This window comes from Rhinopithecus roxellana, chromosome 8 (genome assembly GCF_007565055.1).
Source record: "Rhinopithecus roxellana isolate Shanxi Qingling chromosome 8, ASM756505v1, whole genome shotgun sequence".
Classification (NCBI taxonomy): domain Eukaryota; kingdom Metazoa; phylum Chordata; class Mammalia; order Primates; family Cercopithecidae; genus Rhinopithecus; species Rhinopithecus roxellana.
In genome coordinates this window covers 104,617,386-104,642,932 of record NC_044556.1, presented here as the reverse complement: position 1 = coordinate 104,642,932, position 25,547 = coordinate 104,617,386, and the positions used below count along the sequence as shown (strand labels likewise).

At 38.4% G+C, this 25,547-nt stretch overlaps 1 protein-coding gene across 2 annotated transcripts in view; it reads right to left on the bottom strand.

Annotated features, from left to right (window-relative positions):
* The window catches only part of FMN2 (formin 2), a 415,306-nt gene that overhangs the window by 204,293 nt on the left and 185,466 nt on the right, over window positions 1–25,547 (bottom strand). For both annotated transcript variants that reach the window (XM_030936062.1, XM_030936061.1), the window contains one exon: window positions 1,314–1,375. In XM_030936062.1, coding sequence (XP_030791922.1) covers window positions 1,314–1,375 — 62 coding nt within the window. The remainder of the gene's footprint in view (window positions 1–1,313; window positions 1,376–25,547) is intronic.

Genomic DNA, 25,547 nt, shown 5'->3' with positions numbered 1-25,547 from the left:
AGTACTACATAAAAGAAAAGCTAAATGTCCTGCCACTTAGTGAAATAAACCATAGCAGTACAGAGAAACAGAGGCAGAATGAACTAAATCCCAGCTATACTACATCACTAGCTATGTGCCCCTAAGTAAGTCATCTAACCACTCCAACTTTCCTCATGTAAAACAGGGGTGATCATAATAGCATTTGATCACCGTTCATCAGAGAAATGCAAACCAAAACCACAGTGAGCTATGACTTCACATCTGCTGGCATGGCTACTAGGAGAGAGATAGCAGGTGTTGGTGACAATGAGGAGAAAAGGGAGCCCTGGAACACTGTTGGTAGGAATGTAAATTGGTACAGCCATTATCGAAAGCAGTGTAGGTGTTGCTCAAAATATTAAAGACAGAACTACCATACGATCCAGCAATTCTACTTCTGGATATCCATCCAAAGGAAATGAAAAGTATGTTGAAGAGATATCTGTACTTTCATGTTCACTGCAGCACTACTCATAAGAGACAAGATATAAAACCAATCAAAGTGTCCACCAACAGATGAATGGATAAAGAAAATGTGGTACATATACACAGTGGAATATTATTCAGCCATAAAATGAAAGCAATCCTGCCACTGGCAACATCATGGATGAACCTGGAGGGCATTACGCTAAGTGAAATAAGCTAGACACAGAAAGACAAATAAGGAATCTAAAAAACTTGAACTCATAGAAACAGAGAGCATAATGGTGGTTGCCCAGGGGTGGGAGGAAGGGAAAATAGGGAGATATTGGTCAAAAGGTACAAACTTTCAGTTATAAGATGAGTAACTTGTAGACATCTTATATATAAGCATGGATGGTGATGGATGTGTTAATCTGATTGTGGTAATCAATGTGTATATCAAATCAGCAAGAATATATTCAACACATACACCTGGAATGTATTCAATCTTTTTCAATTAAATATTTTAAAATTTTAAGTGTGTGTGAGTGTGTGTATCTGTGTGTGTGTGTGTGTGTGTGTGTGTGTGTGTAATGCACAGAACAATGCTTGGCTCAGATTAGCCCCCACATCAGTATTGATTATTATTTACATTTTAAAAAATCATGAATTACCTTATAGGCAACATGATTTTATTCACAATTTTTCAAACCACACATTTGTTTGATATGTTCCTAGAAAGTATTGCAACAAACGTCTACTTAGGCAAATTCACTACACTCAGATCAAATTTCTTTAGAGGACCTTAAAGCAAAGAGCCTACAGAGGCACATAGATATGTACTGTGTACATATTATATACTCACACATAAAATTCCTTCTATTACTCACATTCTCATAGAGAGCTTGAAGGGTCTCCAGGTCAACCACAGAATTATCCAAGTTCACAACAGCTGTGGAAAAAAAAAAAGAAGAATATAAATTGCCATAAGCCACCTGTGCAAAGATGTTGGACCATCGCAGGCAGCAGGCTCATGGGCCAGCAGCCAGAGGAAGTAGGGGCTTTACCTTCAATGTTTCCTCTTGTCCCCACTGCAAAGCCTGCAGCAGGAATTTCACTGGGCCAGGTGTCAAGTGTTAAAGCTTTCACTTGCTCCACAAATACTAAATCCCATGAAAATGGCCCAGGCAAAGGTCAGAGAGAAACTGTGAGGTCTGTTTTTCAGAGCCCAACTGAATGAATTTGAAAAATCTGCTTCATACCAGCAAAGTAAGCAAATCACTCCGGTGAGTGCTACATCCCAGTTTTATACCAATATACGTTTAAATTTGCCAGTTTATCTAGAACATTTGACAAAGGTGAAATCTAATCATTAAACGGATAGACTTAGTATAAAAATGATGGGTGCATTTCCTGTTATAATTCCTCAAAATATTATAATCAAAGGATGACTCTTTTATATTGGTAGTGATATTAGCACAGATCCTACCTTAAAAATCCATCCTTAAAATATATACTACCCACAGTTACACAAGGAAGAAGCAGGATGGATCAGAGACAAAACAACAATATTTTCTTCATGCATTTGTTGCCTGGGGAAATTTGTACTGTATTTTGGAGTAGGTATGCTTTATTATTTGGTTTAGGCATAGGTTAATACAAATCATTCTGCATTTTCTATATGAATATTTGGTAGAAACAAGGTGAATTTGCCTTGATAGAATTTGTGCCAAGTAGCCAGTGAAGCTCTTGGGGAGTTAAAAATTTCCGGGACAAAAATCACCAAGTGAATAATCACAAACTGGATATATTTATTTCGATAACAGAGGCATTTTACAATGTCTCTTCTCTCAAAGTTTCACATGAGACATTTTCTAGTTGACTCTGGCAAAACCCCAAGAAAGAATTTAAAAAGACAAGTGGGAAATGGAAGTATAGGATGGATGAGAAAACTAAATTAGGTAATTTAGCATTTGGATTTGGAGCTGGGAACAGAGCCCAGATTCACCAAAAAAAATATTGTACCAAGTAGAATATGGTACTTCCACCCTAATAATAATCCACTATCTCAATTTCCCCAAAAAAAATTAGATCTGAAATACATATCTAAGAGTCTCTGACAAATCTTATTCTTTAGACCATATAAGGCAAACACATCATGAACTTTAATGTTTCAAAGTAGTAAAGGCAAAGTCCAACTACCTTTGACCATATTTCAAAAATTAATTAAAAGGGATTATCTAATAATTTTGCTGTGATAATATGTAACAAAATGCATAAAACCCAAGTAAAAACAGTAAATTTATGTATGGAATTATCTTCTTTCAATTTGTGCAGAGTCTAGCTCTTCAAGAAAATCTTGCAGTGAATCCAAAGGTTTCTGATTTTGGAATTCATTAGCTAGCTAATAATCCAGTAATTCTCTACATGATAAGAAAACTATAAAGGAAATGCGAGGGGTCAACTTGGTGTCAGATTTCATCCCCAGAACAAGGCAAAGAAACACAATAAAATTGTTCATGATCAATTCAAAGCTCATAAACTACACAATTGTCCTTTGACTTTATCCATCATTTTAAACCATACTATTATTCCCACAAGTTTTCCCCACATAAAACTTGACTTGTGAATATCATGAGGTTTCTCATCTTTCTATCTCATGCAATGTCATATACATGAGATTGAAAGAATATTAAGAAAGGCATCTCATGCAATGTCATATACATGAAATCAAAAGAACATTCTTAATAATGAATATCTTAATACATGTTATGTGCTCCTAAACAAGTTCTCAAAGGGTCCTAAGTCATGAAATCTCATTTTTTTACTCATCCACAGAAAATCTCACTGGAAAGCAACACTGTTACCGTTTCGCCACATAATTTCCCCTAGTTGGCATGAGAGAAGTTAACACAATTCAAATGGGAATGAGCAGTTTTCAGGGCAAAATCTAATCATGCTTCTGTAGCCAAAAAGAAAGAAAGATTACATACTGACAGACGAATGGATGCAGTGATAGAAATTCTAGATAGGAAATAAAGGTAAAAGAAGTAATTTGGGAAAGATTAAAATTATCGAAGTGCCATACTTCCTCCTCAATTTAAAAAGCACATGTTAACATTTCAGAAATCAGGACTTAGATCAAAATGTCTATGTTAGTAGATGTTTAGTAGTGTCTTCCAATGCTCCCTTCCTTAAAATCTGTGATTTGGTCAATGGTACATTTTCAATGGATGAAATTCTAAAATCAAGGAAATAAGATAAGCATTCCCAAATGTATTCAACAAATGTAAGGTGTTTCCTATACATCAGGGATTACACTAGTTTACAAGAAGGGTTAACAGTTACTTGAGCAATAACGGTTTGAAGTTGGAGCTATTTGGGTGGGAATGTGCTGAATAGCCCAGCCTTGAAAGTCTGCAGACAACTGGTAATGCACAGAGAATACCACGATCAGAGTTCTAGATCATGCTAAAAATGACTGAATGCATTTTTTATTTTTTATTTTTTTTGCTTATTTACTTATGTACTTACCTATTTACTTATTTATGTATTTATTTATTTAGGTGGCAACAAGATTCAAAGAAAACACTTCTCAGAAATTTCTTGGTTCCAAGTCCAAAATTTCAGGCTTGTTTGGGAGGAAAGAACCTGGAGCTGGGTATTGAAATTATGTCAAGGTGATAGTTCCTCCAAAGGGAATATTTATTATTATTATTATTATTATTATTATCTTTTTTTTTTTTTTTTTTTGAGATGGAGTCTGGCTCTGTCACCCAGGCTGGAGTGCAGTGGCGCGATCTCGGCTCACTATAAGCTCCGCCTCCTGGGTTCATGCCATTCTCCTGCCTCAGCCTCCTGAGTAGCTGGGACTACAGGCGCCCGCCACTGCGCCCGGCTAGGGAATATTATTTTTACAAGATACAGTTTTCTGATGTGGAACAAACATAGAACATGGAATCAAACTAAACTAAGTTGAAATTTAAATTTTTATTTGCTGCTGCATTACTTCAAGTAAGTTACTTTAAAAAGTTTTAGTTCCTTTATGGGGCAGGGGCAAGGAAATAATGGAAAATATTAGCCAAGTTTTGGTTTGGGGTTTTCGTGGGGCTCAGAGGCAATAACAATTAAAAGGGTCTGACATGTAGTTGCTTCATGTTACTTCCGCATGTCAACTTTTCACATAAATTCAACTATTAGAACATCTTTCCTACTCAAGTAAGCCTTGTTATCAAGCCCAAGAAAATCTTGCTGAGAATAATGGTTTCCAGCTTCTTCCATGTCCCTGCAAAGGACACGAACTCATCCTTTTTTATGGCTGCATAGTATTCCATGGTGTATATGTGCCACATTTTCTTAATCCAGTCTGTCACTGATGGACATTTGGGCTGGTTCCAAGTCTTTGCTATTGTGAATAGTGCCGCAATAAACATACATGTGCTTGTGTTGACTTTTTTTCTATTTGTGTTTTAGCTTCCTCGTGTATCTAAAAACAAACAAACAAACAAACAAAAAACAAACCAAAAAAACAAACAAAAAAACCATTCCAACTGTATCTACGGAGGGATGGAACCTTTACCTGAATGATAAACCATTGGAATGAAACAAGAGAGGCTGGTATAGAACTACTGGGGCTTGTTCATTATACTCTGCCTTATTTATTAGCATTTAAATGATTAAGCAGAAGACTAGATTTCAGATAAATCCAAAATTTAAAAGAAAATTCAGTGATAAATGTTGAGTTCAGATTACTTTATCCTCTAATATTCAGCAAGGCATTAATGTGATTATACTTCAGATGAGAGGTCAGATATCTCACACTTATTTCCTCTTCGCTGCTTTAAGAGTAACACCTATCCTTGTCCGGGACTCATTACAATCCCCACACCCACCCAACCCCTGCAGGTCTACAATGCAGTTTTAATCATTTTCTTAAAAATATATATAAATACTGCAGCCAACAGACACTTGAAAAAATGCTCATCATCACTAGCCATCAGAGAAATGCAAATCAAAACCACAAGGAGATACCATCTCACACCAGTTAGAATGGCGATCATTACAAAGTCAGGAAACAACAGGTGCTGGAGAGGATGTAGAGAAATAGGAACAGTTTTACACTGTTGGTGGGACTGTAAACTAGTTCAACCATTGTGGAAGACAGTGTGGCGATTCCTCAAGGATCTAGAACCAGAAATACCATTTGACCCAGACATCCCATTACTAGGTATATAACCAAAGGATTATAAATCATGCTGCTATAAAGACACATGGACACGTATGTTTATTGTGGCACTATTCACAATAGCAAAGACTTGAAACCAACCCAAATGTCCATCAATGACAGACTGGATTAAGAAAATGTGGCACATATACACCAGGGAATATTATGCAGCCATGAAAAAGGATGAGTTCATGCCCTTTGCAGGGACATGGAAGAAGCTGGAAACCATCATTCTCAGCAAACTATTGCAAGAACAGAAAACCAAACACCTTATGTTCTCACTCATAGGTGGAATTGAACAATGAGAACACTTGGACACAGGAAGGGGGACATCACACACCGGGGCCTGTTGTGGGGTAGGGGGAGGGGGGAGGGATAGCATTGGAAGATATACCTAATGTAGATTAGGTATATAATTATATAAATAATATAAATACATTTAACCAGGAAGCATCTGTTCTGTTTGTATGTGAGTGGATTCAAGGAGAAAGGTGTTGAGAGGAACCACTGACCCTTTTTGTACATTAAAAGATTATTCACTTACTTGTCAAATATGCTAACTTTCCAGGATTAAAACAATGGACATATTTACCACTTCCTTTAAACAACCTACAAACCACCACGTGTTACTAATCACTCCAGCTGGACGTAGTGGCTCACGCCTGTAATCCCAGCACTCTGGAAGGCCAAGGCAGCTGGATCACCTGAGGTCAGGAAAGACCAGCCTGGCCAACATGGTGAAACTCTGTCTCTACTAACAATACAAAAATTAGCCAGGCATGGTGGTGTGTGCCTGTAGTCCCAGCTACTTGGGAGGCTAAGGCAGGATAATCACTTGAACATGGGAGGTGGAGGGTGCAGTGAGCCAAGATAGTGCTTCTGTACTCCAGCCTGGGTGACAGAGCTAGACTCTGTCTCAACAAACAAACAAACAGACATCACTCCAGACCAAAATAGATAGCAATTCTTGTCTATGATTTTATCAAATGCCAATGTCTAGATAGAGAGTAGAAGAACATAGTAATCTTTCAGGCTTTCATACCAATTGGCTGTGTGTCTTTGATCAAGACACTAAACTTCTCTGAGACTTTATCAAGTGGGATAACTTTTGTTTCTAGCATATGCTTATCATGTGGAGAAAATAAGTAATTATATAGTAGAAAGATAATTCAGAAAGCCTTGGATTAATGGGTGTGATTAATTTTAAGGTGTATATTACCTGTAAGCACATTGGTTCAGAAATTAGATTAAAACTAGGTGCTAGATTAAAACTAGGTTCTGGACTAAACATTTTCATTCAATAGTTAAAAGTTAAGATCACAATAGCTCTTCTAGTCATGAACTCCACCTGTATGAACTCGCTAAGATCCAACGTCATTGTTGTTAAACCATGCTGTTAAAAAATGAAAAATGAAATGGGCTATTTTGGAAGTCAAATAGTCAATTTAACCTAAGATATTTAAAATGTCTCAAAATGTACAAACAGAAAAAGAAATTTGTTTTCTTTCGAGTTTAAGGTTTTGATTGATGACTGCATTACATTAAAAAAAATAAAAGAAAAAGCAATTCAAAACAACCAGGCATTATAGACGCAACATAAGAAATAGTCCCACTCTTGGCTGTGCGCAGGCAGGTGTCTACTCTTGGACACTTGGTCTTTGCTATTAACGTGTTCTCCTCCGTGGCTGCCTTTGTCAGCACCAGAAATGTGGTACATGCTTCTCATTCTAACTTACTACAAATGTTGAATTACCCACAGGCTAGAGAGCAAAGTAATCTATTTGTATGAATGTTTACATGATAAAATGAATCCTGTCTCTATACTTTCAAAGAACTGCACAGAAGGGAAAGGACATATTTTAAGAGCGTGCCTTAAAAGGAACTCATTTGAAACAAAGCACTTCAACGAAACATTATTAGACAAATGTGTTGATCTTTCATATATTTTGAGTAGCCAGATTAAGTAGTTCTCTTTATTTGTGTAATCCCTTTTTTTTAAGAGACAGACAGAGTGACAGGCTCTCACTCTGTCACTCAGGCTAGGGTGCAGTGGTATGATTATGGCTCACTGCAGTCTCAGACTCCTGGGTTCAAGCAATCTTCTCACCTCAGCTTCTCCATGTGGTTGGGACAATAGGCACATGCTACCATGTCCAGATAATATTTCTATGTTTTAATTTTTTTGTAGAGACAAAGGTCTTGCTATGTTGCCCAGGCTGGCCTTGAAGTCCTGGCCTCAAGTGATCCTCGCACCTCAGGCTTCCAAAGTGCTGAGATTACAGGCATGAGCCACGGTGCCCAACCTATTTGTATAATTCAATATGATAGGATTACTCTTCTTGAATGCAACACTTTAAGCTATGGAACAATGTTAGTACCTGCCTTACACTGATATTTTTTAAAAGCAGGGATCTGTTGGATGAGACAGGACCGGAGCAGTCTCTCAGGGCTGCACATGACGGCCCCTTCTTTTCATCAGCCATGAACACTTATCCCAGCCACTGCAGTCACCTACTTTAATCTTTCCTGTGTGATCTGCTAAACTGGTGGTAAAGATGCCCCAAACTAGAAAATCTCACAGTGTTTATTACCAAGTATGTTATTCATTTCTGCATGGCAAGTTACACCAAAGCTTAGGGGCTTAAAGAGCACAAATGGATTATCTCATACTTTCTGTGGGTCACAAATCCAGGTACAGCTCAGCTAGGGGACTTTGCCTCAAGGTCTCCCATAAGATTGCAATCATGGTGTTGGCGGGGGCTACGGTCTCATCTGAAGGCTCTGTAGGAAGATCTGTTTCCAGCCTTACTCACAGGCTGTTGGCAGGATTCAGTTCCTCAGGCTGAGGGCCTCGGCATCTCACTACTGGTTGGCTGGAAGTCTGACTCAGTTTCTTGCCAGATGGACTTCTCCACAGGGCAACTCTCACGGTAGCTGGCTTCCCTTAGAGACAGAAAGGGCATACAAGACAGAGCCTCCTTCTCTTTATAACCTTATTTTGGAAGTGACATCCCATCACCCCTGTTCTGTTCTATTCTATTCAGTGTGAGTCATGAGTCTAGCCCACATATAAGGGGTGGGGAATATCACAGGACCACAAGTCTCAGAAGGTGGGGATCTCCAGGGACCATCTGAGGGGCTGCCCATCACAACACATTGCTAACCCATGGCTCTCTGTTCCTTGGACTTCAAGTTCCAACTTGTGGTGCTCTATGGGTCTCTACCTTGTGTTAATTTTATTAATGTGAATGTTTTTATTCTCTTATTAGGCTCTAGGTTGACAAAAGACATGGCGAAGCAGCATGATTCAGTGGAAAGAAAAAGTGCACTAGTCAGGAAGGCTGGCTTCTGGTTTAGGCATAACCTATCAAATCAGCTAAACCTCATCATTTCTATAAATAGAGATCATATGAGATACGATCTGTAGATATACAGAGATGTGTGAGACAATATGGACAGACCCTTCCCTCCACAATTATATGGTCACGCTTCATTCACTGTTGTATCCTTTCTATATCTAGAAGAACCCAGTACACAAAAGACTTGGAAAAACATCTTCCTTGAATGTTGAAAGGCTAAAACAGGCTGAGGTTAGCAATTCCTGAAAATCAACTCTGCCTTTAATTTTACTGGACACACTGACCATTCTTTGAGATCACTCTGATTATCCTTTCATAAATAACTAACTTCACTCTAGCTGACATCATAACTCAAAAATATAGAACACAAAGATAATAATATGTCATGTCACATTGCCATCTGATGGCACTGGAAGGCAGTGGGGCACGGTGACCATACAATTTATTATCTGTATAACCCGGAGCGTCTTGGGCTCTTCATCTGCAAAATGGACCTAATAAGAAGAGCACCTTCCCTACAGGGTTCTTGCAGGAGATTAAATAAGAAAAGTAAAATGCAGTGCCATGCACAAAGCAAACACTCAGAAAGTGTCGGCTGTTGTGGTTATTATTACGACCCATATCACATTCCTATCATAAAAATTTTTAAAAAATATATCTCCAAATTAGTATCTTAGATTGAGAAGTTTCAGATGAACCAGGTTGAAAACATTCTCAGCAAAAAGAAAAATGACAGTTTCAGTTTTACTGATAGTAACAGAGGAGACTAAACAACTAACCAGAGGGAAGCCATTAACACTAATTTGGGTTAAAGTCTATGGAAAGAGAAGTAGAGTCAGCAGAAGCTTAAACACAAAATGAGTACAAATCAGCCCACATTTACGGTTCATGCCCTCTTTTCACTGGCAGAGGAAGAAAGAGTATAAGGGCTTGAAGAAAGCATCTTTACCCTATTTAAAATGCAGAAGCCACAGGAAAAGCTTTGATGAAGTTAGCTTTGCAAGCTGCTGAGAAGCAAAGATCTTTGTTTGAGCAGACACTCATGTAGCAGAGATCAGAAGCATCCTCTCATTTAAAAGAGTCAGGTTTGTCATCTTACTCTAGCTACTAGGAAACTACATTTTGTAAGAGATCTCTCGAGGAACTGCAGGGAGCATATCATTTAGACTTTAAAATCAGGAAGAAGAAGACATACAAGCAGTTAATTTTTGTCTCACTGTACATTTCAGTGAAATAGAAACTTTTACATTTTGGGGGTAAGTAATTGAAATGTATCTGACAATATTTGTTATTGCTTTTGTAAATGTCCTACAAAACATTTTGGGATTCTGGAGTTATACACACTCCCCCATCTAGAAGAGCTCACAGTATAGTGAAGTAGAAAGACACATTGACAAATAACTACACAACAATTACACCACAATAAAAGCACAAGGTAGAGCTTGTGCAAACGAGAGAAAGAATGGCCTTGTCAGATGTAAAAGATGCTCAAAGTGACAGAGTTTGGAAGTGAATGACTACGAAATAGATGATCCAAATCTTAAAAGCATCACCTGACATTCAGATTGCTTCATTCGATTTGCACTGTGATATGTATGAGTATATATTGCTGGGAAGCATCTCTGATTAAGATGGCACAGTAAATACATGCATTTGATTTTGTTCTCTCCTGAAGTTTCACTAAAGCTATAGTAAAAACATATTTAAAAAAGTAAACCCATAAGGACTGGAAGAAAGAAGAGGAGATGACAGCAACAAAATGTGGAAGCCAGCTGTACTTATTTCGTAGACCTTAAAATGATAAAGCCATAACTTTCATTGAGGAAACTGAGCACCAACCCTGAAGGTGAAGGAACTGGCAGCAGGTACTTGTCCAACTGAGGGTAAAGTGAAGAATACCAGAAACAAGGAGCACTGGGTGAATGCTGCCAGTCAGTCAGTTACATGCTCATTCTGAAAAAGTCCTTCCCAACTTCATCAGGTTGATTTTCTCGAGAAATTAAATCTAAATCTCTGGACAAAGATATAGCAAGCACAATTGTAGGATAGGTTGCTTTGCTGAATACACAGGGACCATGTGGAGTCCTGCATGTTGAATACAAAAGTCTCCATACCTCCATTCAGCCCTCTTCCCCCAACTTAGGGTCCAGAACACTTCCAGACAGGCCTTTACTCCCCAAGCCAGAAATGGGAAGTCTCCAGGAAATCTCTCCATCCCAGGAAAAAAGACCAAAAGATAAAGACATTGGTGAATGCCCGACAAAAAACACACACCGAAAATGCTACACTGAACTTAAAGTCCAAGAGCCCAACATGAGGACTCAGCGCTTCTCATCACCTTTTAAACTTAAGCAAGAACAGACAGCCAAGGATCAAATCATCTATGGGAAGCCTCTACAAGGGATGTTAGAAACCAGAGGGGGAAAAACAAAACAAAACGAAAAAACTGGAAAAAAAATAAAGCAGTAAAACTCCTCCAACTCCTACAAAGTGTCATCAATACTTGTTGTCCCCACATTCTTCCCTGCCCATCACTTCCTAATCCCACTCATCAAGTCTTTGCTCTGATTACTGAGTCACCAGCGTTTTAGATCTTGTGAAATCCAAATGCACATTTCTCAACCTTTGGCAGCATGTGACAGTTATAAATTCCTTCCTTCTGATACACGTGCTAAACATTTATCCTAGCTTCCAGGATACCACGCTCTCTTCCCCTTCCTCCTTCTTGTTATGTTCCCCATTCCTCAGCCTCCCCTGCTGGCTCTTTCTCTCCCTAACCTCTCATTTTTGGAATGTCCTAGGGCTGACTACTGCCACCCTTTCTATCTATACTCACCGCCTTGGTGGTCTCACCCACTCTCATGGTGGCTTTGAAATACTCTGGCACTTTCATCTCCAGCTTCCGACCTCCTTCCTGAATTCCTCACTTATAGAACCAACAGCCTTCTCAGCATCACCACTTGGGTGTCTAACAGGCAGCACACTACACATATTCTTCTGTCTTACATGACGGAGCCTCCATCTGCTTGGTGTTCAGAGGAGCTGTACGTAATTCCTCTCTTCCCCTCACCTTCCACATCCAACACATCATGAATCGTGAGGGCTTCACATTCCAAACACATCCAGAACATGACTTCACCTCACCACCTCCACCCCTACCACCCCATTCTCAGACATTCCCGACTATTGCCTGCAATTCTTGCAACACCCTCCTAATTGAACAAAATGTTTCTTCAAACAAAAAACAGGGTAACAGAAAAACCCAATAGAAGATTTGGGAAATAAATGTGAGAATTTCCCAAAAGTAGATCAAAAAGGGAAAGAAGAGAAAAAGCCAAGAAATTTAGACAAATTCGGGAAGGCCAACATCCAAATCACAGGAAAGAAAAGGTTGACCAGTTCCTGAGAGTAGATCCCAGTGAGTTAAGATTAACGAAAACCATAGAATCACGTACTTCCTCTGACCATATGCCTGCCAGATATAAAGCACTTGGTTCATACTCTAGCCCGGCCAGAAGCTGTGTCACTGGTGATCCTTATGTTCACAGAACTCACTCATTACATTGTCTGTTAGTTTTTACATTTCTAAGGACTCAGAAAAGGTCCTTAAAAATTTCAGGGACTCTGAAGCTAGAAGATAGATTACAACTTAGAAACTTTTTCTGCCTTTCTTTTATAATCCCTTATCTAATAATAGAAATATTTCCCTCTTCTTACCCAGCTAAGTTTGTGTTTGTCTTTAGGTGTTAAAAGACAAAACAATATAAAGTTGAGGAAAAGTTGTGTAGATGGACGAAGAATTCCAAGAGTGGACAGCTGGGGAAGGGAAAGTGCTTTTATAGAGGCTATCATGTGTATTCTAGTGGAAGTAAAGAGAACTAAAAACAGAATTCCAATATCTTTAAGCTTATTAGGAAGCAAAATGAAAAACACAGGTCTAGATGGGGGGGAGGGGGGGGGAATGTCATTCATTCCTGATTTCTAACTCAATCCTCTCCCCAGCTTAAAAGATTGGCTCACATTAGAGAGTGATGTGGGCATCTAGTTAGAATATAGTGATGAAGATTATTTGAAATACGAATGAGATCCTGACAATTACCCACATGACAATATGGCCAAAGTGTTAAACACATTTGAATCAGTTAAAAACTTGTTTTCAGCAGTAAGTAAAAGAATATCTGAGTAGATAGGACTTGAACAAAGCTAAGGTAGGTCGACATTGATTCATGGGCTAAAAGAAGTTAGGGCCCAAAATTTTTAAGTGGTCTTCATATGCCTTTTCCTTTTCCTCAGATGGAACAATTGCTGCTATTGTACCAGCCATCACTCTCACATTCCAGGCAAAACAAAGGAGGAAAGAGGAAAGCAAAAAGAAGAAATGCGCAATGCCAATGGATCATAAATTTTTAGGACAGTTCTACTTACGTCTCACTGACTGGATCAGTTTCCTATGGTCACCCAGAACGAGAGGGAAACTGGAAAGTGTAGCTCTAAATGTGGACAAACTGCTGTTTCTAACAAAATAGCAATTTCAAGCTCTAGTCTAAGTAATCTCTAAAACACTTCATAACTACCAATGCTCGTGACTCTCCCTACTTCTGGATTCCACCCTTTAACATTAATAAAAGTCATTTGATACACTCCAGCTATTCCTTCTATTGTATGAAAGTATGTGTTCAGTTCCTCCAAGCAGATTCTGAAGAGCCTAATAGCAGAGATCTTGTCTTAGACATTATTGTATCATGCCAGAGTGTCCTGCATATAGCAGACAACTGAAGAAGTGTGTAATGTGAAAAACAAGAGTCATTGCTGAACCTCCAGAGAAAAGTCATAATAGATAACCTTAAGAAAGGAGCTACCACTCACACGTTTGCTTTATTGGCTCCAGAAATCCACACAGGCAGAAATGCCTGAGAGAGCAAAAGCCAAATAAACACTGGCATAAGCAAAAATACCTGCTGCAAATGGTACTACAAGCATAAGCCTCTAAAGAATAACGAGGAGAGGAACTGCAAAGAAAAGAGCAATGGACAGAGATTACTAGGGGAAGGAGTCTTCTTTTCCTCCTCCCCATCTATCATCTGTGGTGGATGCAAAAGGCCCATTTTTATTTTCAGGACTGCCTTAATGTTTATTTGTTTCTATTACTGTTTTAATCTGCTGGGAAGATGTAAGAAGGAAGAAGGAAAAAAAACATAGCTTGGCAGAAATGCCTAGAACGATCATCCCCAATCTTTATTTGAAACTCAATAAAGCATAGAAATCTTCAGGAGGTGCACGTCACTGTGCGACTGGATGTGAATGGAGTCAAGAGTCATACCCAGCATTCCTTTCTAAGGAATATAATGCCGATGCATGAATCCCCAGCTGAAAATCTGCACACCTGGGCAGTCACATTAAAAACTTCCAAAATGTATATTACGTAACAAAAATTTTCTAAAGATGCAGCCAAGCAACTTTTAAATTTGTGTTTGATTTTGCTCGGATTAGTTACGTGAACATATCCAACAGCTGATGAAAACTAACATTTCACAGGAAGGAAGATACCCTGCTACCATATTCATCGGAACATTTTACACTTGATAATAAGATGAAAGGAAATACTATTTGCATTCTTTCTACATCTTGCCACTGAGATGCTTGGGCACCTGGAAACCTGGGGCCTTTGAGTACGCACACAAACGCAGGCATCTTGCCAGAAGACGTGCTGCCAGGCATTCTTAACCTACACCTGAAACCCTGCACACGCTCGTGAGTAATATTTCAAGTAATTCTGGATTATCTAAAGACCACGATAAAGGTCAGTGAAATGGCAAATATACCACCAGCATTCTTCTGTTGATCCCAAATTAAAATAATGGCATTCTCTTCCTTGTATTTAAAGACTCCTAAATTTTATTACTGCTCTTCTGATTCAGAGCCCTAGTTTACACAGTATCATGTTTACTGAGAAGTCTTAACTCACCAATATAATAACTCAAAAGTTGTGGTTTTCTCCAGAATTACATGGGACTTAGACCTTGTGTTTTGGATTTAGATAGACCTGAACTAAAAACATGAGTCTGTGACTAACCAGCTGTGTATCTCTTGGAGAGACTTGGTAAGCTCTCAGAGTTTTGGTTTATTCACATGGGAAATAGACATATTAATGGTAATGTTATTATCCCCTTAAATGGATATTATAAAGATTAGAGGTAATTCCTCTATTGTGTGGAAAACAGTCCTTGTTATAGCAGGCACTCAAAACTGAAAGGTTTTTCAGTTTTTGGTGAATGTCTAAATAGCACATATACCTTTCTAGATGTACTTGCTGTCATAAAGCAAAATATAAATTAGAAAATAAGAGTATAATTTTCGTATTATTGTTTGGACCTTAAAAATAAAAGGACAGTATATTCAAATCATGCATCTATATACAACTGGGCTAATTCCCAATTTCATGAACCAAACTAAATGAAGATCTGCTTAAAGAATAATGGAAAAATGCGTTATTTTCAAACCAGCAGTCAGTGTATAAATTGCTGTACAGTAAGAGATGCACAAATGATAATACCTTAGAGATATTACCAAAAAATGACAGTGATATTGTGACATTTATCCTTCCTTTATTGCATATTTTAAAATTTGCTAATTAAATGGTATGATATTGAAAGTGGACCCTTTATTAATAATTGTAAGACAAAAATGTACTCTCTTGAGAGACATGCATTTAAATGTCAGAAATTAATGTAATAATTACAAAATATTTTTATTCAGTCACAAAGAAGACAGAATATCTTCTGGAAAACATCATTCATCATTGAACAATATTCAGAATTCTAACTCTAAGCTAGGTACTCTTGTCCACCCCGAGGATACAGCATAAACCAGACAGACATAGTTCCTGCCCTAGTAGAGTTTATGCCTTGTTATCAAACAGTGAAAATACCGTATGTCCTAGAAAGGAAGAAAACTGCATTTTTTATAATATCTTGTAATTTAGAAATCACCTGAATTTTTACTAGCTTCTCTTTTTGAACAGTTTAGCATGGTGGAGCTTTACTGTACGGTACAGACAATAAAATCCCAGAATGCCATGACTTTGCGCTTAGGCTACATAAAAAAAGGCTTTCCTGCAAGAAAAAACTAAATCCAATACACAATCCAACACTGGTACATCTCAAGCATACTTGCTTATACAAGGTTAACGACATAAGTTACTGATTAAGTCGGTAGGCTTCATACACCTATGGGCCTTGTTTATAAGAGCTGTACAAGTTAAATTGTTAGAGAACAAATGCATTTTGTTTGAGTCGGTATGTCGCCGTCTTGTCTAGGCAGGAGGAAAAAAAATGGATACCAAGACTGTGATCCTTTTGGAATAAAATCTTTAAATGCAAACATGATTACCATTGTAGACTGTTTAATCTAGCGATATTGTATTTCATTTCTGTTTTTGGAGAGGTTTGTTGATTTGACCATACTGGGTATGACTCGGCGCTTATCTCAACTGTTTAGATAAGATTTATTTGAGTTTGGCAGGTGACAAAATCTAGGGTGTGGAATAAGGGAGGTAGAAAAAAAGACTGGTATATTCCCAGATAGTGTTTATTTTAAGCATAGTGTATAGATGAGCAAAGAGTTTCAAACAACGCACTGTACTTTATGTAAAACACCCACTGTCTGTTGAATGTTTTCCGTAAACCAGCACTGCAAAATGTCCTTTATTGGGCATAACAGACTTCACCTTCTTGCTTAGGTAAACATTTACGCTCTTGTAAAAGAGGGCTTAGTGAGTTCCCCTGGAAATAGAACCCTAACTCTGGGATCACATTTTGCCACTGTTTTCTAACACACGCTCTAAAAGGGGAACAGGGATAAACTTTATTTTCAATGTAAGCATATATATTGCTCCGTAAGTCCAGAATCTATCAGAAATCTAAAATGTCTTATGCCAAAATAACTTTCATACCAATAAGAATCATACTTTTTCAGTGTAATTCTACACAAACATGTCTCACTGAAAGAAACCTCAAACAGAAAAGCTTGAATTTATAAACACAAGGATTATAATCACAGTTTTAAGGGAAAAAATTTTCCTTTTTAAAATAGTTCACCTAAAACTTCATTTAAATATTCACCTTATTTAGTATATGTAAACATTTATATATTGGCAGACGTGTTGAGGTAGGCAGAAGAACTAAGAGATTTGGTCACTCAAAATTAAAAATTCATAAAAAAAAGAAAACTCAGTTGTGAATTTGTAACATATGACTGAGAAGATCAGAGCTTACATACCAAAATTAGTCATGCTAGGTAATGTCTTTCATTGTACTACAGAGATCACCTTGATCAACTTGTGTTTCATTACATTTCCAATATGTTTAAAAACATGAAAAATCTAACAGCCACATATTTATCACCCTCCCTTTGGAATAATTTTGTTCTTGTTTATAACAACATGTAGTTAATATATGCAAAACTATGATACACTGGTTTTTGTGTATGTTGAGTCACATGTCGATATTTGTTCGGTTAATGAAGGTTTCTTTTTTCTCTTCTGAGGTGTATGTTGATGTGTAAGAATTAACGTTTCCTTGTCTAGAGGAATGAGGAATTAGTTAAATATGGGGAGGAGTTTCAAATATTAGGATTTATCTGATGTGCTTTTAATGAATAAAAAGTTGCTTCTAAGTAAAATAAATACTTTTCAAATATAAGATAGAAAGGCCTCATTCTAATTCCTCCACTCACATTTTTGAGTTCTAATTAAAGTTCCAGAGGTGACTGGTGCATGGAAAGTGAACCGCTAAGGGAATTTTCCTTCTATGTACTGTGCTGTCCTCACACTTTCCATTCTCTCCAGAGTTCAGTAAGTACCACCTGCATCTTAACAGTGATGCCTTGACAAAGAAGATTACCAATTTTGCTTTTCCCGACCCCAACCCCTTCCTCCTTCATTGCTTTAAATATCCAGCGACTTTCAGCATTTCTGCAACTGCAGAATTCAGGTGTCCCACACATTTTGATTTAATTGAGCAAGATGTATCTGTCCTCTTCTCTTGGTATTAGAATTTTTTTTTCATTAAAGAAAACCATTGTTATTGTCAGAGCTTCCTAACATCCTTCAATTGCTTGCAATATGTGCAAATAGTAAAAATACAGGACAGGCATCACTGTGTTAAAAAGCTTAGGTGGAAACCGTTGGCTGGAGGAAGGTTTAACCTACCTCGAGCACCATGAATTTTCAGCACAGACATGTCCATCATATAACACTAGTTCCAAATCTCCTCCCTTCCCCCACTGTCCAACTAGAACAAAATTACAGTTCAAGCTCAGGTTGCTCTATGAATAGTAAATGTCTCTTTAAGATTCCATTCAAATAACTGGACAAAAGTTTAGGAACTTTCTCCATAGTCCCACACCTACTGGCGTGACAGGCCAGGAATCTCATTCCGTCATTACAAAAATCTGCTATGGTGTTTTACTTGTCTGCTGCTATGCATAAATAATCCCATGAAAACGGAACCAATAAAAAGTAACGCAGACTTCAAATTTCACAATGTATACATATAAAGATACTTTTGTATTTTCATTTGTTTCTTATTTTCAAGATGTGCAAAGTCAATCTAAATTTATCTGTGTAAGGGAAATGGTTGCTAGTGGCTAAAACAGTTTAATAAAGCACTTAAAATTTAATCTCAGCTGAAATTATGATCCTCATTGTTAAAGAAGAAGCAATTTCCTATTAATAAAATTCCTAAGGAATACCAAATCTCCTTCCATTCCTCGTCTCTTCTAGCCGAGGAAAGAAAAGAGTAAGTGGATTTGTCCTCACCAGCCAGGCTACCACAAAGGAAAATTCAACCTCTCCCCCAAATTCCACTTTGGCACAGAATAAATGAGTTAAAGTTGAGGCTAAAAGTTAACTCCCCAGACTTCATCGTATTTCAACACTTTAAGCCTTTCACTAAGTATTCTGAAATTACTACTCAAGAGTGTCAGAGATGCTAGAAGAGTGACATCATGTCTTTGTGACACCCAGACCTTGTGCTACGTGCAGCCAGCCGATGATGGGAATACAGCACTCCAAAGATTGTGGCCAAGATAATGACAACTGACCCCACAAATGCTCATTCAAGCCACTCTGCGGCAGTGAGGCCAGGAGCCCCAAATGCCTGTTTATAGAGTTATGAAATAAACTTTTAAAAGTGGGCACTTAGCAAGAAGCATTAATATATGCACAGTGTAATAGGAATTAGGATCCATTGGACCACTGATAAGTACATGTGAATTAGAAATAATTCATCTCGAAAGTGCAAAGTGTGCATTTTGGTAACTGTTCTAAACATTTCAAATATTTCACAAAACAGTAAAGCCTATTAGAATTTAAATAAATATTTGAGTTCCATTTTTAATGAACTCAATATTTTTAAGTTTATTATTTACCAGACATCTAAATATTTCAAAAGTCTTGACTCTGGTAAATAAGGTAATGTTAGAAGATGCAGGTATGGGCCAGGTGCGGTGGCTCACACTTGTAATCCTAGCACTTGGGAGGCCAAGGCGGGCAGATCACTTGAGGTCGGGAGTTCAAAACCAGGCTGGCCAACATGGTGAAACTTCATTTCTACTAAAAATACAAAAAAATTAACCAGGCATGGTGGTGGGTGCCTGTGATCCCAGTTACTTGGGAGGCAGAGGCAAGAGAATCACTTGAACCTGGGAGGCGGAGGTTGCAGCAAGCCAAGGTTGTGCCACTGTACTCCAGCCTGGGTGACACAGTGAAACTCTGTCTCAAAAAAAAAACAAAAACAAAACAAACAAACAAAACAAAAACAACAACAACAACAACAACAACAACAACAAAACAGAAAGAAAGAAAGAAAGAAAGGAAGGAAGGAAGGAAGGAAGGAAGGAAGGAAGGAAGAAGATGCAAGTACTTAAAGTTGGGTAAGGCATAATCTTGACAAAACACATCCTTCTCCCTCTATTTATCTAAAAAAAAAAAAAAAAAGAAAAGAAAAGGCAGAAAGGTTCAATATAACTGTATTCAAACATGGCAGTCCTAGAGTCTGGGAGAGTTTACACCTGTTGGTCTAAAACAGATTGATCATACCAGATTTTAAAATAAAAAATTCTAAGAATTAAAAGAAATATATTTGTTTTCTAATGAAGTAATTAGTGTCAACTTGGATCCCATCAGTAACTCACTCTGTATTCTCTTCCAAATGGCTATTGTGACAAATACTCGATGTTATTATCCAACAATCCACCAAAATGGTCATTGAATTTTCTGTTTACATTTAATTACAGTATTTTACATGTATTAAATATAATATTTCTAACTTATCTTTACATGAATGTTAGGAAATCGAGAAAGCCACTATTGTTTATGTTCCTCTGTATGGAAGAAACATTTAACAGGATCAATGATTAAGTGGAAACAATGCAAACACAAACACACAGCCTGATTTTACAACAACTTTCCAATTTAAAACAACTTGGAAATGCAATTTCCCAGGTGAACTAGTGTCAAGTTTGATGAGAAAATGAGGCAATATTGAGCATTCTGCCCCCTTTCCAGACAGAGCCATTAAAAATATAAAATATGCTCAATATAGAATACATTTCTCTTTGTCCTCGACTTTCCACTTGATCTCATTCTTACCCATCTAGAAATACTCTACATGCAACATAGTAGATTCAAGCAGGATATAATCTTGAGGATCTTTTACAAACGTACGTAATTGTGGATAATTGAGCAGCCTGTGTAGTCTGTGCCATGACGATCATGGTGGCAAATGGGGTCTCATTTGGAAAAAGAAGGAAACACTGACACACACCCCAATAAATAAATAACAATAAATATTGTTAGCATCTTCTGCTAACAATATGAATTGTGCATTTTCCTTTTGCTTTGGTGCAACTAAGGGTTCACATGATTATTTCAGATGATTGACTCATCTCAAGTGCATTGTTATCCTCTACTTAACCTCCAAGGTAGGGTCAAAGTGTTCTCATCAATTTCACCAGGACACATGAAGCTTCTCCCCACATTATATTGTCCCTCACACTCTTCCCTTACATCCTAACATAAATTCTTAACCACGCACCATTATTCATGCCTTCCCAGGTCATATATACCCTTTAATTCCTCTATAATAAAATATCATATGCAAACGACAAGACCTCAACCCTTGTTAAAACCACCTCTTCGCCTATTCTAATGCCTGTGTCCTGCAGAGCTAAACATTGCAGAGAAAATTCAAACCAGCCTTAAAATCACGGCCACTAACCTCAGGTGGTCCCTTCACTGCTGCCCAGCAATCATACTATACTTCCCTAGCAGAAATGATAGGGATTGCCCAGGCTGGTCTCAAACTCCTCAAGCAATCCTCTGGCCTTAGCCTCCCTAAGTGCTGAGATTACAGGTGTGAGCCACCATGTTTGGCTTGATCCCTGTTATACGCTGGATTCTTCCATTCCTCAGAGGTCATTTGCATGGATAACAAACAGGCTATATTTTCTACTTAAGAATGCCCTTTCCCATCAAAAAGTGGGTGAAAGATACGAAAAGACACTTCTCAAAAGAAGACATTTATACAACCAACAGACGTAGGAAAAGAAGCTCATCATCACTGGTCATTAGAGAAATGCAAATCAAAACCACAGGGAGACACTAGCTCACACCAGTTAGAATGGTGAGCATTAAAGAGTCAGGAAACAACAGATGCTGGGGAGGATGTGGAGAAACAGGAACGCTTTTACACTGTTGGTGAGAGTGTACATTAGTTCAACCATTGTGGAAGGTAGTGTGGCAATTTCTCAAGGACCCAGAACCAGAAATACCATTTGTCCCAGCAATCCCATTACTGGGTATATACCCAAAGGATTATAAATCATTCTACTATAAAGACACATGCACACATATGTTTATTGCAGCACTGTTCACAATAGCAAAGACTTAGAACCAACCCAAATGCCCATCAATGATAGACTGGATAAAAAAAATGTGGCACATATACACCATGGAATACTACGCAGCCATAAAAAAGGATGAGTTCATGTCCTTTGCAGGGACATGGATGAAGCTGGAAACCATCATTCTCAGCAAACTAACACAGGAACAGAAAAACAAACACTGCATGTTCTCATTCCTAAGTGGGAGTTGAACAATGAGAACACATGGACACAGGGAAACATCACACACTGGGGCCTGCTGCGGGGTGGAGGCCGGGGCAAGGATAGCATTAGGAGAAATACCTAATGTAGATGACAGGTTGATGAGTGCAACAAACCACCATGGCACGTGTATACCTATGTAACAAACCTGCATGTTCTGCACATGTATCCCAGAACTTAAAGTATAATAAAGGAAAAAAAATAAATAAATAAACTTAAAAAAAAGAATGCCCTTTCTTGACCCCAATTTCCCCTAGCAGCTATAGCTATACCACCAGGTTCATGCATTTTGTCTCAGCAAAAAGTCTATACCCGTAGTCTCCAAATCACTGTCTTTCCATTCTCTCTCAGGCAAACAAGATCTGACCTGGAGTTGCTGATCTTCCCTCCCAAACCTGCTTTCTGCAGTTTTCCTTATCTCAGTAAATGCAATGACAATCTCTCATTAACTTAGCCCAATAATCCTGGAGTCCTATCTTTTTCTCACAATCTACATCACCAAAACCTGTTGCCTCCACCCTCGAAACATATTAGGAATCTGATATCTCACACACCTCCACGGCTCCCACTCTGGTGCTGGTCACCAGCATCTCACATCTGTTGCTGTGATAGTCTCCTCACCGCTCTTCTTGCCTACCTCCCTCGTTCTCAATTTTCTGCACACCGCAGAGCATCCCTTGGAAAACAAATCAGACCAATTGTTCCTCTACCTAAACCCTCTAATAGTATTTCCTCTTTCTTAGAGTAAAAGCCAAAGTTCTTAAAAAGTCTGCAAGACGCTACATGACCTCCCTCCCCCCAGACCCCATTATTTATCCAAATCGCGTCTCCAGTTCTCTCCCCCATGAGTACTCTCTCCAGGCACTCTCAGGAGCGTGCTGCTCCTTCAATCACCCCAGAATCCTTGCAGTTGTCTGGTTCTTTTCCCTCACATGCTCTTTCCTCAGATATTTATAGGATTCCTTCTGTCGTAGCCTTCAGCTGTCACCTTCTGATTGGGCTTTCCCTGACTCCTCCCTCACCTCTCATGATGTGCTCCTTATTTCCATTCCCTTTTTTTTGTTTGTTTCCCCCATGGTACCTATTAAAATTGTTTTTCTTCTACTGGAACACAGACACGGATTTTTGTCTCTCTGTCTTTATTTCTGTATCCCACTGCCAGGAGTGGAGATTGGCACAAAGCAGGCAAACAGTTAGTGTTGAGTGAATGCTGAAGCATTGGAAGAAATGAAGGAAGGAAAGAAGGCAACAGGAGTGAATGAAGTATGGCCTCCCTGATGTTAATGTCAATGCTGGCATCTTTCTTTGTGGGAACAACAGGGGCTAGTAAGTACAACAATAAAATCAGTCACTCTTACACCCTAACATTCGTATGAAAGTACTTCACTAAGTCAATCATAGTCTTTCCATGCATTGTCTTTATCTCTCTACTTGGCACAGAAGTTGGCATAGAGAGAGATCCCCCAACACCTGAGAGTTACATGAATCACAGAACTCAGAGAGAATATGCAGCAAGTGGTAATAACAGAAGGAATACAGCAGATTCTCAAGCTATCCATCACATGACCTCTTTGTCACCTGACAGCAGTCTTTTTCTCCGTGTGTGTGTGTGTGTGTGTGTGTGTGTGTGTGTGTGTGTCTGCCCCCTCTGCCTTCCCCCTCAGGCCAATCCCATACACACAGCATGAATGTGTACTGTAGCTAGATGGTACAACACTAAAGCACTGCACGCAGCAACCATAGCCTCTAACCAGTAGACTAGCGCTATAGCTAAGAACCACACCGGGGAAAAAAAAAAAACAAAAAACAAATCATGCACTGTTTTTCCAGCTTAAGCCACTGATAGAATAAATAACATTGAGAGTTCCCAGGAAGTACAGCAGAGGTTCAGAACATGGATCTGGACCCAGAATGCCTGTGTTTAGATCATAGCCCCACCACCTGCTGATTAAGTTTCTTTTGCTACTCTGTGCCTCAGTTCTTTCATCCCGAAGATGGAGATAAAAAACACCTGCCTCATACAGTTGTTGTGAGCCTATGCGTAGTAATGTCTGTAAGTCTTCCCTATTATGATCAGCAATTGTCTATCTTAAATTTGGAATCATAAAAATAGCATTAATTGGATTGCAGATAATCTATTTTAATGTCTTCCTCAATTCAGAAATTCTTTTCACAACTTAATTTGTAAGAATTTCACACTGTTTTTGACAATGATAGAGAAGCCTCCTCTTAAGTTCCACCATTCATTCAAATGAGCCTGCTATTATTCTGTAGTGCCTACAGCAAGAGAAAAATTCTTTCCTTTGCAGTCTATCAGAGAAGTGATAAAGTTCTTAGAGACCTGGAAATTGTGCTTTTTCCATTATAGGCCTTTCTGTACAACTTATTTTCTTAATCACGTGCATATAATTATTTGACTTAAATTGTTTAATGTAAAAATGTATTCAGAGGTATTTGGTTGAGAAAATAAAGATCTTGCTGTATTCATGTTTGACCATGAAAGAAGATGGAAGATAGTCAACAGCATGAAATACCATTGCTTCAGCCATGCCAAAAGATAACATGTCATTACACGACTTTGATGTCTTAGCTGATGTCTCGGCACACTGAGCTGAGAGGAAGGAGTATGATTATATTTGTAGAATATACCTCACAGGAATAGGACACACGCGGCTCCATAACAGAAAGGTGAAAAGTGTCAAATATTGCATCTTCTCCAGAACTCTCAGAATCCTCACTTCATCCAACCGGATAAAGGTGGCCAGGGAGTATCCTGAGAGTATCCACTTCGGGATGCTGGAGAAGTGCTTGTCAAAACACAAAGAACTTTCAATCACCCAATTTTGAAATACAAACATAACTCTACTTATCAAAGGGGCTTCCCCTCGCCCCAAAATAACAGTGCCAATCCGACCCCTCTCAAGGTTATGCCAAAGGAATCTTTTTGCAAAAACCACACCTTTTACGCAAAGTAGTTCAAGGGTCAAAGTTGATGTGATTAAAGCACTAAGTGCTCTGTGGTCAAACTTGGGCTCTACCTCCATGCATGCTCCATGTGGTCCTGGACAATTCCATTTGCAATCACCCAGTGATCTTAAAGAACAGATGCAACATTACAGGGAGGAAGGCCTTGAGCTGCAGTAGGCTGTCTTCAGGCTCACAGAGTCACCCTTCTAGTGAGGGTCAAGAGGTTGGCCAAAACAAACAAACAAATACATGATTCTCAATTCAGACAGTAAGTACAATGAGGGAAAAGAATAACCATATGCAAAGCTCATGGCTTTGGTACAACCCCAAGTACTGTGTTCCTTCTTCCCATAAAAGTATAATCAAAAAGTCCAACTATGGAACAATGTCATTAAAAATATAAGCTAAGC